Source organism: Neovison vison, chromosome 7, assembly GCF_020171115.1.
Source record: "Neovison vison isolate M4711 chromosome 7, ASM_NN_V1, whole genome shotgun sequence".
NCBI lineage: Eukaryota > Metazoa > Chordata > Mammalia > Carnivora > Mustelidae > Neogale > Neogale vison.
Window position 1 is genome coordinate 137,425,907 of NC_058097.1, and position 14,689 is coordinate 137,440,595.

Genomic DNA, 14,689 nt, shown 5'->3' on the forward strand with positions numbered 1-14,689 from the left:
CCTTTTCCTCCTCCTCCTCCTCCTCCTCCTCCATGAACCTGACCTCTAAACACTGGTAGACCAGGACTCTGTCCTGAGTTCTCTTCTCAAGCCTCATGCTCCCATTCTCGCCCCTCGTGATGTTATCTGGTCCTGCGGTTTTAAATCCCACATGCTGATTCAGGTCCTTCCAGCAAATTTCACAAACTCCTAAGCTGAGAGCCTTCCTGAGCAACTGGAGTGCTTACCTGACATCTCCACTTTCCTTTTTACAGGTTTATTTACCTGAGGGAGAGAACACGGTGGGAGGGAGCAGCAGAGGGAGAAGGAGAGAAGCAGATTCCCCACGGAGCGCGGGGTCCCAACGCGGGGCTTGATCCCACAGCCCTGAGAGCGTGACAGGAGGCAAAATCGAGAGTCGGACACTTAACCGATGGAGCCACCCAAGTGCCCCTCCACTGGGGTGTCTATTTTTTGAATCTAACATGACCAACACAAAAATTCTTGATTTTTGTTCCCTGAGTCCTAAACCCAGTCCCTTCCTTCCCCAGTTCTCGCCATCTCAGCAGATGGTACCTGGACTCTATCTAGAGGCTCAGGCCCCAAACCAAAGTGTCATTCTATTTTTCTTTTTCTTACTGAGGTATAATTAATATTACACACACACACACACACTATAATATTAGTTTCAGGTATGCAACATAATAATTGTATATTTGTATTTATTGTGTTATGATCACCACAAATTTAGTTAATGTCTGCCACCATACACAGTGATAACAATTTTTTTTTCCTGTGATGAGAACTTTTAAGATCTACTCTCTCAGCAACTTTCAAATATGCAATGCAGTATTTTTTATCATAGTCACTGTGCTGTAATTACGTCCTCATGATTTACTTATTTTATAGCTGGCAGTTTGTACCTTTTAATCCCCTTCACTCATTTCTCCTCTTGAACAGGCCAAATTTGATCCTGCTAGGGGCCCGCTCACACTTGGCTCCCTCAGCCTGGAACATTCCCTCCCCTGGATCTTCAATGAGCAGCTTATGTATAACAAACCTGGGCTTGGGGTAGTTTGTTGATTCACCACTGGAGGGGGCTGTCTGGCAGGTAATTGTGTACCAACCTCAGAAGGCAGAGGGTTACATTACCACAGGTATGTGTTAAGGAGGGTGGAAGAGCTGGTGTTACCTGAGGAGCAGCAATCACTGAGAGGACACAGATGTTTGCCCTTTCCCTCTTTCTCTGCTCCACTCTAGCCCACTGGAGGAGCTGGATCTGAAGACAGAGGATCTTTGAATCAGATAGGAGGGTTTTAAGTCTTCAATTAAACTGCACTGAGATTTATTCACCAAAAGGAACCAGGCAACTATGGAATCAGTCTGCCCAACTCCAAGGCCATCATGTTCCCTCACCAGTCTGATGTCCTAACTCTTAGCCTTATTTATTCTATTCCTGGAAGCTGGTTTCTTTCTTCCTCTGGGCTGCTAGGAAATGGTCAGTGTTTACCACCTATCTGCTCTAAATGCCAGCCCAGCAAAAAAAATTTTTAATACCCTTCCTCCACTGGAAGCCCTCTAAATGCTGCTCCAGGCAAAGGCGGCATGCAGGAGGAACCCCATGACAGCCCAGGTATGAGACAGGCAGGAAGCTGCAGCCCCACCATTGCTCCGAGGTTACCAAAATGGCTGTCGGTCTGCATTCTTTCCAGACAGTGCTCTGAAGGGCTTACCAGTTAGAGTGGAGCAGACATGTTGGATTTCCAGGGACACACCTGGTATATGCCTGCTGTCCTAAACTCATTATTCACAGACTTTCCATTCCGGCTCAAAAAAAACTCCATTCTAGATAAAATAAATGGACGTTCTACCAAATAGACATAAACTGACAGTGGCAACCTCGAGGCATCCTTGAGTTGGTTCGTAACAGGGACTAAGAGGGCCAGGCATGTAAAGAACTCAGAAAAATCAAAGAGAGCCAGGCCTGGGCAGAGCCTATCTCCTAGCCTCCCTGGTCTAGGACAGTGACCAGCCCCTTGAAAGGAAGCGCCAAGGACTTGGGTCAGAACTCCCCTGCTGACTCTCCTTCAGCAGCATGTGTCGTCCTTGTCAAGCTCTGGACCAGGGACTCCGGTAGGTGTTAGAGAGAGATCGCTGCCTTAAATACTGCCTGGTGTCCCCGGGGGCTTGCCCTGGTACTGAACAGGGACACGGGGTCACACAAAGAGAAGACCATGATCTGGAGGTTCCAACTTGTTTTCCAATCACTTTAAATCCACTTTCAGTCCCAAAGTAACGAAAAAAGAAAAACACCTGCAACTCCACTACTAGCTGGCTCATCTTTCTTTTCCTTTTTAGGCATATTTTTTCTTTCTTTTTTTTTTTTTGGACTAGATCCTTTCTAAAATTCAAAATTCTGAATAAAGTCTATGGGGGAAAAATGTCCCGGATTCTGCCATAACTTTCTGACTCGCAGTGACAAATGATTTGCAAATTTCTTCTCTCCCGTTTTACCCCTGGAACCTTTCCCTATCTGGATCCCATGTTCTGGCCACACCCCAAAGGCACCAATGCTTGATGCCACTAGGGGCTCGCGGTCCTTCCTGTACAATCTCCTTGACCAGGGCTGCTACAGAGATTCCCACAATGTACTTACTAGAACACTAAATCGCTCATTGGCATTACATGAGAAAACAAGGGTTCAGTGATCAAAGGTCTTTATTGAAGTGCAGATTTTAAAACATTACCATGATTCTTTACTACAGGACTTCTTAGAGCTTTCAAAGTGCAAACAGGCAAGTGAATCCCTGCTAAGGAAAGGGAGTACCGTGAGGCAGCTCCCCCCACCCCCACACTCAATGGTGGTGCCCTTTTGTTCTTTGGAGATTGTCTGGAGGGATGAATGTTTATGGCACATACTTTTAGGAATGCCGTTCTACTAACCTTACTAGAAATACATCCCTACCATGTATAACTAATACATGTAAAACACTAATTATATTAATTTCATGAGTCCGTTCTTTTTTATTTCCAATTCCGCAACAATCTGATGCCATGCTTCCTTTTATTAGCACTGAAAAGATGGACACGTTGGGTTATTTTACCATCTATGAGTTCTGTCGTACATAGCATGTGGGTATTTTTCTTGAGTAAATGACACCTATTTGAACTCAACATTGATAGTACTTTGAATTTGTGCCACTGCCTACCTTTGGCAGAAGAAGTTTCAACTTTGCAAAATATCAAAATCAGGAAATCAGGTGCATCACAAAAGGAGCATCTATTTTTTTTTTTTTAAATCAGTCTTGTCTAGGTGTTCAGTGAACTTCTTTTCACATCAATCAAGAGCAAAAATAAAACCCCCCAAATCCCACACGGGGAGGCAGACCTTTCTTCTTCCTCATGCTCAGTTCCTGCTAGATTTCAAAGCAAACTGTACTGGAACTCAGAAGAACCCCGGCCGCCTTACCTCTCTTTGTTATGCATGATATTTCTTATGTGATTTGAAGAAAGCACTGTGGCTGTCCATTTCTTATGTCTTATCAGGATTCTTCAGAAAAGCTCAAGAAACCCAAGCCAAAAGCCACCCGGAGAAAGCTGACGCTTCCGTGCCATATCTGAATGTCCTTGCAGAGCGTTACAGTTCAGGCTGATTATGACCTAAGGTACAAGCCCAGCAGACGTCTGTCCTGTAATCCCTTTGCTCTTCTGCTCCCCCCGCTCTCCCACCCCAGACATTTAGGAAGATGTGCTCAGGCTAAGAGGCATAAAATGAGAACATAAAATAAGTCACATTCTTTTCTTTATAAACTGTGATTATCCTATGGGTAAAACATTCATACAGACATCTGCTGGAGCAGGAATTCTGATCCACTTTGCATTCTCCCGACTTCCAACTTTACTACTGGTGTTTGATTGTTATGTGCCTGTAGCCTCAAGTAACCCAGTAAAAGAGGCCCTTTAAAGCCAGTTGGGCAGGGGCAGGAGTGGGGGGAATATCCTCTTGGTTTTTCTTAAAGCACCGTCCAAATATTTTTACTGTAGTAAGTGAAGTCAAGGAGAGAAGCTTCCGAATCGCTCAAGTCCATCACTCCCTGAAAGCACATTGAAAACTCCGTAGCACAATTCTGATTCGGCTGTGGGCCTGTGCCAGGCTCCAGACAAGGGCTCAGTCCAGTGTGACATCTGCTGTACTATGTGTCCATTGCTCTCTGGAATTTAATTCATTTGCAATCACTCCATCCAAATGATAAAACATGAGGTGTGCTATACTCCGGGGGTAAAATGAAATGATTGTTTTTAGTGGGACCACAACCATTAAGCAATACACAGCTTTTTCTAATTGGGTTCTGACGATTGTCTTCTGGAAAAGAGCGAGTTCAAAGAACGTGAGTAAAATCCTGTGAAGTGGAAGGCTGGGCATAAATGGTCTTGCCCTCTCTGGTGCATCACAAAGCTGACAGGGCCATAGGTTGGGTCTTCTCCAGAAGGATAGCAACAGTCTTTGGGAGGGAAACTATTTCAAAACTGCAAGCAACTTGGGATACTGACTTACTGTAAGACACAGTTTAAAAGGTGTACCAATATAGTCAACAAATTCTTTTACTTATCAAGGACTACTGTGTAAACACCTCCAAATCCAAAATACTATACCCGCCTGTCTACGAAGTATCGTGAAGTTTCCTAAGAGTTGTATGGGGAACACTGCCCTCTGGAAATGTTAACGACTAGGCATTAAAAACAACAACAACAACAACAAAAAACCCCAAGATGAATCTCAGGAGAAAATACACATATATACACACATAAGAATTTAAGAATCTCTTATCTCCCGTATGCCACATATTTAATATAAACCTTTGAAACAAGTTCAGATGAAAAAAGTTCAAAGTTCTCCAAAAGTGAAAGATTAACTTACTTGCTAAATATTCCCTATTGTCCCAAACATCAGTGTGGTGTGTTTGTTTGTTTGCTTTTATTTCTATGCAAAAGTATGCCTTTAAACTCCTTAAATGATACAGGATACACAAACCAGTTTTCAAATCATAAAGCCAGGCATCTTGCAACTTTAAAAAGTTAGGTAAAAGGAATCATGACACATCACACACGCAGGCACGCACGCACACACACACACACACACACACACCCCAATGACAACATTTGGCCTCTCCTAAAATAAGTACACGAAGACCATCAAGTGTGGCCAGGAAGGAACACTGCGTCACCCCTCCCTGCAATCCAGGTAGTTTCCTTTAATCCAATAGCAGATCTGAGCATATTTGAGAGGGGTGATTCTAACGGCCACGTTGAAGTCCTGCGGAGAACCATTCATGTCTACCCACTGGTGCCCTGAAAAGATGCCAATAATTTTCCGCTCCCACTTCTGCTGCTGCCTCTTCCACATCCTCACGTAGACCCCGGAGCCGCTGGCCCCGGGCTGGGCGTCGCACTGCTGGTAGAGCAGGTCATAGGTCTCGTCTTTGACATCACAGAAGCGGTACACCAAGTTGCCGGGTCGATCATTGTCATACCCAGAGAAGTGGATCCTGCCTCCCGGCAGCTGCTTGGCCGGAGGGCTCACCCCAATCTTCATGAACTTTCTCTTGTGGGGTTTTTTGAGTTCTAGGAGGGCGTAGTCATAATCCATGCCAATGTCGTTGGCATTGCCTTTGATCCAACCCTTGGGCACGTGGGTACGCTTCACCCGGATCCACTGAAACTTCATCTTCTCCGGCCCCGCGGAGCTTGAGCTGTTGGCCCCGCGACCGCCGTCTTTAAACTTGGGCTTCAGGAAGCCCACTCGAAGTTTCTGGGTCCCCTTCACATAGGTTTTCCCGTCGTGGATGCAATGGGCAGCCGTGAGGACGTGCTTCTCCGCCACCAGGGTGCCCGTGCAGCCCGTAGATAACTTCACTGATGTGGAGAAGGGGTAGTTGAGCAAGAAGTCCTTCCCGAAGATGCTGAATCTGCTGTCGTAGCCATAAATCTGCCGCTTCCTCCGAGACCTCCCCGAAGACTCTCGGCCCCCGCCACTGCTGAGGACGTAAATGCCCACCTGCGTCTCCGTGCGGCTGCCGTTGGCATAGAGCGTCTCGTAAGACAAGTACTGCTTGGCCTCTTCGTAAGTGGGCAGTGGAGTCCCCTTATGACACTGGGGTCCGCACGAGGAGGACACATCCAATCTGGCTTCGGCCCCAAAGTCTGGCTTGCCCAGGTTGAGGGTGGACTGGGGCAAGACCACGGGGAGGCGGTAAGCCGGCCAGGTGGGTTTCCAGTGGGTGCCATAGGGGCTCACCTGCCCAACAGCACAGAGCAGGAGGAGGAAAAGGAAGAGAAGCCCTGGGATCCCCGCCATGCTGAGCACCACTCTGTAGGAACAAAGATAAGCAGGTCAGGAGGGCAAGGGGCTGAGCAGCGGCTGGACAGCCCGGCAGCATGCCTGTCATTGTTTCCAAGTCTGTGAACCCTCCTCAGGAATCAGGGTGTGGAGAGGAATCCCAAGATAATGGTCTCACTTACAATCCAAGGCTGAACCCGGGAACGTTCCCGTGCTCAAAATGAGACGGGGTGTTCATTCCCTTCTACGTTTCAGATGTCCCTCAGGATGGCCCAGCGCGAGGTGGCGCACACACGGTCGTTCGTCCCCAGGAGAGCTGCTCTGGGAGCCCTGGGTTCTGTGTGATGTCTGGCCTTCTTTGTGCTCGGTTCTAAGCTTTTATTCTCTCCCACCTCCCTGGTCCACCTGCCCCTCTTTCCTTCTTTCTGCTGTTCTCAGTACAGCCTGCGCTTGGAAAATCTTCAGTGCAACTTGCTCCTGTAAACTTCAACCACACAGCTAACTGAGGGACCAAGGCTTGGAGGAGGGATAGCTCCACAGCATGGCACATGCTGGGATTCCTATTGCTTCGAAGTGGGGAGTGACTCCAAAGAGAGCAGGAGACTTTTTTCTTTTTTTGAAAAATTTTTAAAAGATTTTATTTATTTATTTGACAGAGAGAAACCCAGCGAGAGAGGGAACACAAGCAAGAGGAGTGGGAAAGGGAGTAGGAGGCTTCCCACTGAGCAGGGAGCCAGATGCGGGGCTCGATCCCAGGACCCAGGAATCATGACCTGCGTGGAAGGCGGACACTTAATGACTGAGCCACCAAGGAACCCCCCCCTTTTTTTTTAAATTTAAAACAATCTTAACTATTATGAATTTAGTTCCAGAGTCATCAGGCCTCTAGCAAACAAGATATTCCTTCTTCCTTTGGATTCTGTGGCCTGCTAACAGAATCTCTGTCAAAGATCTGAAGCTCTAACGTAGCATCAGGTATCACATTGTGAGCTTTACTGCTGGTTACTTTTCAGGTCTTTGTATCTATGTTCCTGGCTCCACTGAATGCCTTGAATTTGGCCCCTATGCTAATGTTCGCTCAACAAAGATTTATTGAGTGGATTTACTGAATGAGTACTTGTATTCATCGAAGAGTGAGTGAGTGATTCGTGTAGCTACAAAAACCACATTTCTGTAACGATGCATGCTGAGTGCTAATGACAGAGATGTATGTGGATGATGGGGCGGCTTGGGGGGAAAGGGCATGGAATCCAGGTGTGGGGAGGATCAAGAACAGGGGAGCCATTCCAGGGGAGGTGATGCTTGAGGTGGGTGGTGAAGGTGAGGAGAAGTTAGATAATCTAAGACAGGGTGAAGGCGACACTTCGAGAGCGGGGGCAGTAGTACGCAAAGACGCGGAGATGTGCGACCGTGCGAGTCATTTCAGAAACTGTACTTAGCTCAGCAAAGGTGGGAAAGGCAGGGGGCAAGAGCCATATTATGCAAGACTGTGTACACTAACTGAAGAAGTTTAGATTTTCTCCTGAAATGTATGTTCAAAGAGCTGGATCAATCATCCCACCAGAAAAACAACAATGAAAAACGAGATTGGGAAGTACTCCCATAAACATTCAAGGACCAGCTGGCTCTGACTGGCTGTGGATCTTCTGCTCAGGAAAAGCTGATGCAGCAGGTAAGGTAATGTGTTCACGGTGACGTTTTCCCGAAAGGAGGACATGGAAGGGTTAGGTCTCCCAGGCTTTGGAACCTGGCAGGAGTGAGGAAGAAGCCATCTCCTTGTTCCCATTCTCTTCCTCCTGAGAGCACAGACCTGCTGGCAGCTTTTGGGTACCTTTTGCTTTCTTTTACATAGAACTGGTAAATCCCATCGATCTGATCTAGTCCAGCTGAGCATGCCAACCCACACTCCCAATATCTACACACGACATTACGAAGAGGTGTGCTTATCCGCCCCCCTTTCTGAGATCGTTTTGCTTGGCTCCTTCTCTCTGATTCCACTTCTGTTAGAGAAAACAGGGATAGGATTAAAAAGGAATGAGCTCCCAGAAAAGGTAATTCCTTGGCTCTTCCTGATTCTTTGAAATTGTTTCTTTCCCTTTTGCCAAACAGGAAGAGTCCCTTGGCTCTTCTGCAGGAAGGCAATACATCTAGTGGTTTCTCCAAATCCTCGAAACTCCGGGGGACGTGTGTATGTGCACATACGTGTTTGCATGTGCTTGCTGGTGGGGAGGGTGGATACCTTCATGACTAAAGGCTCTAAGTGGATGAGGGAGGGGATGCTAATGCTAGGAAAGCCTTCCTCCCTAATGGGGACTTCCCCGGTGGGCTAGTTGTGGTGAGGACAACCCTTTAGGAAACGGCTCTGTGTCTGATTATTCCCGTCTCCTGGCTCAGGACCCAGTCCTTAAAGATACCAAAGGTCCTGGACAGCCTTTTTCTCTATAAGTTGCTGTCTGGGTAACTAAATGCTCCCCCCCCCCCACTAGAATCCCTGCCAAGTGTGATATGTACTAGGAGGAATCCTGCATCTCCCACAGGGCTGTGTCTTGGACCCCTACACACCTTTGCCTCCTCCCTTAGATTACCGTGGAGAATGCTGATGCCTGATAACATGGACCAGCAGATGTGTTAGGCCATGTTTGACTTCAGCTTATCTAAGAAAGAAAACACAGGATCCAGAGGTCCTCGCTGCCACGTATTCCTATTCTCAAAATGTGATTCTTAAGCCAGAGAGAGAGAAAGAGAGAGAGAGGAGATGGTATTATGCTATGAGTTTTTGTAAACTGTAGGTAATCTTTTTGGTGTGTACGAAGAACAGGGACAGGGCGGGTAGAGCATGCTCCCAGGGCCCCCATCTAGAGCTTGCATCCTCAAGTCTCAAACTGGAAATTTACATGTGAACTGGATGCGGGAGCGCACTGCCTGAATTATCTACTGTAGCAGAATTCCTCCAGTGGCATCTCTTTATCCAAACATTGAAATAGTCCATTGGCAGGAGTGTCAGGGAAGAGAATGGCAGGAAAGAGTCTGCAATATTTAACTAGCAACTGGGTCTTAATGAATTAACCTCCTCTTAGGCAAAATTAACTCTAACTTCACTTTCCCAAGTGCTTTGCCTCTACAGCAAACCCATTTTAGAAGTATTTTCAGTCCTTGAAACGTGTCTTACCTCACAGTGAGGTCACAGATTTTTTTTTTTTTTCGTTTTTTTTTGTTGTTGTTGTTAAGGTCGGTCTTTTCAAAAAATGTTTTGGAACCAGCTCCTGAGAACATTTAGGAGAGTTAGGGGTCTGGAGAAATGGAGACAAGTTTTTTCGTGGGCATAAGGGCTGGGCAGTCAGTTAAGATCTCTCACTGGCCACGGCTTCACTCTGCTTCCAAAAATACAGGACTGAATTTGTTCCTCAGAGAGAGGACAAGTGACTGTGCCAAGAACTTTTGGGATCATTTATAAATCATATGATGCTGGTAGAGGATTCTAAAGAGAGTTTTATTAGGATATTAATATTCTTTAAGAAATATCAATATCAATATTCTAGATAGAATATTATCTAATACCTAACAGTCATTCAATGATATTACTAATTCAAGAGTCCTTACAACTTAAATTCTGATCATTTAGCCAGTGAAGGAGAAATTAGCCCAACTTAAGTAAAGGTCTGCTAAACCAACAGGGCAGTATCAAGATTTCACCCCTTAGGAATAAACTTTTCGGATCCCTTAAAAACAGAAACTTCCATTATTCAGAAATACCGCCTGCAGGTTCCCTATATTATTGCTTAAACTGAACTCATTAACTTGTGGTAAGACCTTGTTCTGATGGTTTATATCTTGATTAAATTCTCTTTGTAACTTTGAAGGCTATAAAACTGCATTAAAAAGACTTTAATTCATATTTAGAAATTAAAGCAGACTAATGCAGGTCAAATTCTTCCAAAGTGGTTAAGTTTGTTGTTATTATTATTTTTAAAATTTTACTGAAGTATAATTATATTAGTTTGAGGTATGCAACATAATGGTTTTTTAACTGACTATAAATTGGGAGATAAAGTTGTCTGTTCTCAGGCTCCCAAATGGGTTTAAGCTGACATTTGTATTAAGGTTATGTATTTCATAAACTGCTCACCCCTTTACCAGATGTGTGTTTAGTATAGCTTAAAAATTATTCTGAGTAACAACCTGAATGGATGATCCCTTTAGTCTTTTTAGTGCTGGTCTTTTCAGACCCAGGATTTTCTAATTTTAGAATTTTCCAGGGTCACAAAAGCCCAGGGCAAGCATTCTGCTGTACACAAACAGGATCTGCACCATCATTTACTGTTTGGGAGCTACACGCACAGAATTCAGGAGGCCAGAGGCAGAGGGTAAGAGGAAAATTTATTTTGCTAATCTCTTGCCTATCTGGGAGACAAGATTTCCCTCCTCAGTTCTCCAAGGAAACAAAGGCCTCCAGCAGAGGGCGGCTTTCAAGAATGGTGTGGAAGGATGGCTGGGTGTGCAAGCTCTCAGAAAAGTGTGAGGGGGGAATCTCACCCATCAAGGCCCTTTCCCAAGGCAATCACACCCTACCCTGACTCCTTCCCCATTAATAAGACGCCAATGATAACCATGATGCTTTAAAATTAGGTTGGTGGCTTTGCATTAACTTCTCAACTCACCTGATAATAATTTCCTGAATAATTTCACAGAAGACAAGTATTGTTTCCATTTTTATAAACTCTAAGCAAGCCTGCACTATGCCCATTTAAGTCTACTTAAACAAACACTCTAGGATAGAAACAGATATAATAACAACATTCATCATCTCACTGTTGGAAAGGAAACTAATGGATTCCATTACCTTGAAATTCTTTCTTGTCTTCACAAATGAGTCACCTCATCTTTATAGAGCTGTCTGAAATACTCACCCCTTAAAAAACAAAACAAACAAAAAAACCCAAAGATTTCCAGATCTTACCTTCCAAATCTTATTTTCATTATATCTAACTCCAGATGGAAAAAACTCAGGTCTATAACATTTCATTTCTAGGAATAAGCCTTTACTGGATAAAGATTCCTCACATACATAATTATCTTGTAAAGTTCTCAACCAAAGATTCTCATGTATCACTTCACCTGAATGACAAAGCGGAATGGAAAATTAAGGTAAGCAAGTATATATATTTTTTAAACCATGCTTAGTAATACAGAAACGATTCCTTTTCCAGCTCTGTATCTCTGACTGACAAGAGTTACACATTCCGTGCTCCAGCACTCAGCATGAGCCACTGTCCTGCTGTCCACCATCTAAAAATATTTATACATTAGGAGGATGCTGCTACTTCACAAATCCACTCATAATCTAATGGTGAAGGGACTGTGCACATTGACGTACAAACCACCGCCATCTGCTTAGAGGTTTGGGCACTGACACTTCTCTGCCCCAGAACTGCAACGTCTTCAACACTGCAACAACCCAGTTCTCCTCAAGAGGGCAAGTGTTTGGGAGAATGACTAACTCCTCTAGCAAAGAAGTGCTGGGAGAAGAGAAAAAAAAAAAAAAATCTAATCCTCAGGACATACATTCTCTTTTGTACAACAGATGAATTCCTGTGACCACTATAAACAGTAATGTTGAAACAAACAGTGGGCAAGTCTGTGGAGATAAAAGTTTTGGACACCATCTGGAAGGCTAACAAAGGGTTTTCCATGGAATCTGCGGCAGGAATACTGAACAGTGAAACCATGCTAATTCCTAAAGCAAATACCTAAAAATGAACAAAGCTCTATGAACTCTCTGCAGCCAGGCTTGGTCTCATTTTCCAGAGTCACAGAACCTGTTAAAGGAAAACAGACCTAATCACATAATGGTTTAAGAATTACAACCCGGGGGCACCTGGGTGGCTCAGTGGGTTAAAGCCTCTGCCTTCAGCTTGGTTTGTGATCCCAGGGTCCTAGGATTGAGTCCCACATTGGGCTCTCAGCTCAGTGGGGAGCCTGCTTCCCCCTCTCTCTCTTTGCCTGCCTCTCTGCCTGCTTGTCATCTCTGTCTGTCAAATAAATAAATAAAATCTTTAAAAAAAAAAAAAAGAATTACAGCCCGGACAGGAAAGAAATATAGGGCATTTACAAGCCTGAGCACCCTAAACATAATCTTGTGGTCAAACCCAAGTTTAACTTCTTCTGTATCAACTTTTAGGCAGAATGAACTACCCTAGTGAGCTTGGGACAAACCAGGTGGCAGAACAAGAACAGAGTGTACCAAACTGTCAGTGGTGAGACCTGGAGAAAGGAATTCCCCAGAGCCAGTGGGAGTTATGCATGAATAATGCCCGGTGGACTGAATCCTAAGGGATCTATGAAAAAAAAAAACTATTGGGAGAACCTGAGCCTATTAGACACTGCAGACTGGGGCCAGTAATGTTCTCAGATCCACCAATGGGTACTGCAGTATTAATACTACAAACAGAAAAGTGCACCCCAATTCACCATCTACTTGAATAAGGTATTGGTGTTACAAAAATGAGATCCATATTAGTTACCTGGCAAGAAAGCTTCCTTTCCAGCTAAGGTACAGGAAAGCATGACAGTGACTATTTACGTGGGAAGAACACAAGTGAAACAATTTATTCGAATGCAGAAGGTCTACATATGATGAAACATATGATGAAACTTTCACAAGTAAACATAGTGGCTTTTGTAGCATTTCTCTTAAATTCCTTCCCCCATCAGGCTTCTTGAGAGACACAGTCCTAAGGTCTATTTCCAGTGCTTTTACGCACGAGGAGGATCCCGAAACAAGGGCAATAAATATCCTCACTTTAACGGGCATTAGGCTTTGGCCACAGCTAACTTCAAACTATAAAGTCCACTCCTTCCCCTAGGGCCACGTGAATGTGACTGGCATTGGCCTGTCTGCTCCGAGGAGCACACAGGGAGGGACTCCTTAAGTCCAGTTTTGGGCGCTGAGGGAAGCCAGTCCATCCCCACACTGATCCCGAACAACCTGGAGCTTTCCACCAGCCAGCGGCTGTTCCTCTTTCTGAAGTCTCTTGGGTGTCGCCCGAAGGTTAATAAAACACCCGGAATTTTATCAGCTGCTTTTTCATAAGATGTTGGAAAGCAACCCTCATTTGTATTCCGGAGGGGAATGGTGGTTTTTCCTCACCAAAATAATAATTCTCCCTCCTCTTCGAAAACATTTGTTAAACTTTTCAAACTTTTATTTAAAAGTTAACTCGTTCCACAGGCCGAACAAGAAATATTTGCTTCCAACGGTGGTGATAGTTCACAGTTTATAAGGAAGCACACGGCCATCAATTAAAGCTCCAGAGAAAAGATCCTCGTTCCTAACCTATGTTTGCTGCACTTTCCTTGCTGGCTAAGATGTGTTCACAATCACGCGCCCAGTTAAAAATTAATGTTCAGATCATGTTGGAATACATGAATGCAAAACCCCAGGAAAGAAAGTGCTGGTGGTGGTTGGGGGTGTGCGGGCGCGGAGGAGAGGGGGGTGTTGTCATCGCTCCGCTGGAGGAGAGCTCACCCAGACCCGGCTCTTCCTCTGCTCCCACCCAGCATCCAAGGCAGCACCCGTCTTTCCCACCCGCGGCCGGGTGACACTGTGAATGCAGGCGCCCTGCTGCCCCTGAGTTTCCGCGGAGCTCCTTCAGGCCGCGGGCCCCAGCCCTCCAGCCCCGAGGGCGGCCGGACGAAGTCCCCGGTGCCCCCCGCAGCCAGCAGTCACCGCACGCCGCGCGCACCGGCCCTTTGTCCCGCTGCAGTCGGCGCCGCGCTCCCCGCGAGTTCCGCGGCGTCCCGAGCCCGCGCCCGCACTCACCCGCGCCGAGCAGCCCGCAGGGGCTGCGGCTCACTGCGCCGCTCCAACAGGTGTGGGCGCCGGGAGGACGCGTGCGACTCCCATGCCTGCCCCGCGGCGCGACCGAGTGCGAGCTGGCGGGCGGGCGAGCGAGCAGCGCCGGCAGCGGGCGGGTCCGCCCCGCGCGCCTCCCGAGGCCCGCCCGCCCCGCCTCCGGCCTCGGGGAAGCCGCGCGCCAGCCGCCCCTACCCCACCCCCCGCCCCCAGCCCGCGCGTCCGCCCCAGCCCCCGCCCCTCGCCTCGGGCGGGAGCTGGGGGCTTCCAGCTCGGGGTTCCGCAGCCGTGCGGTCCGCGCAGGTGGGTCCCCGCGGCGCGTCGGCTCTCGCCGGTCTCGGCCTCTCAGCGCCGGCCTGCTCCGCTCTCGCGGAGGACCCGCCCGGCCGGGGAGCCCGGCGCCTTCACCCTTCCGGCCCCGCGCACTCGCGGGGCTCGACCGCAGCCTCTCGAGCGAGTCTCGGGCCTTCGCCGCCTGCACGCAGCTGCCTACTCGCAAAGACGGAGTGCTCCCCAGGGTC

General features: G+C 46.8%; 1 protein-coding gene across 1 annotated transcript; it reads right to left on the minus strand.

The window, feature by feature from the left end:
* Positions 1-2,679: 2,679 nt before the first annotated feature.
* Positions 2,680-14,264, minus strand: PRSS23 (serine protease 23). Its single transcript, XM_044258357.1, has 2 exons — positions 14,136-14,264; positions 2,680-6,347 (listed from the first exon to the last, which is right to left on the minus strand). Exon 2 carries the CDS (start codon positions 6,332-6,334, stop codon positions 5,201-5,203), a length of 1,134 nt encoding a protein of 377 aa, XP_044114292.1. The 5' UTR covers positions 6,335-6,347; positions 14,136-14,264; the 3' UTR covers positions 2,680-5,200.
* Between the last annotated feature and the right edge of the window lie 425 nt (positions 14,265-14,689).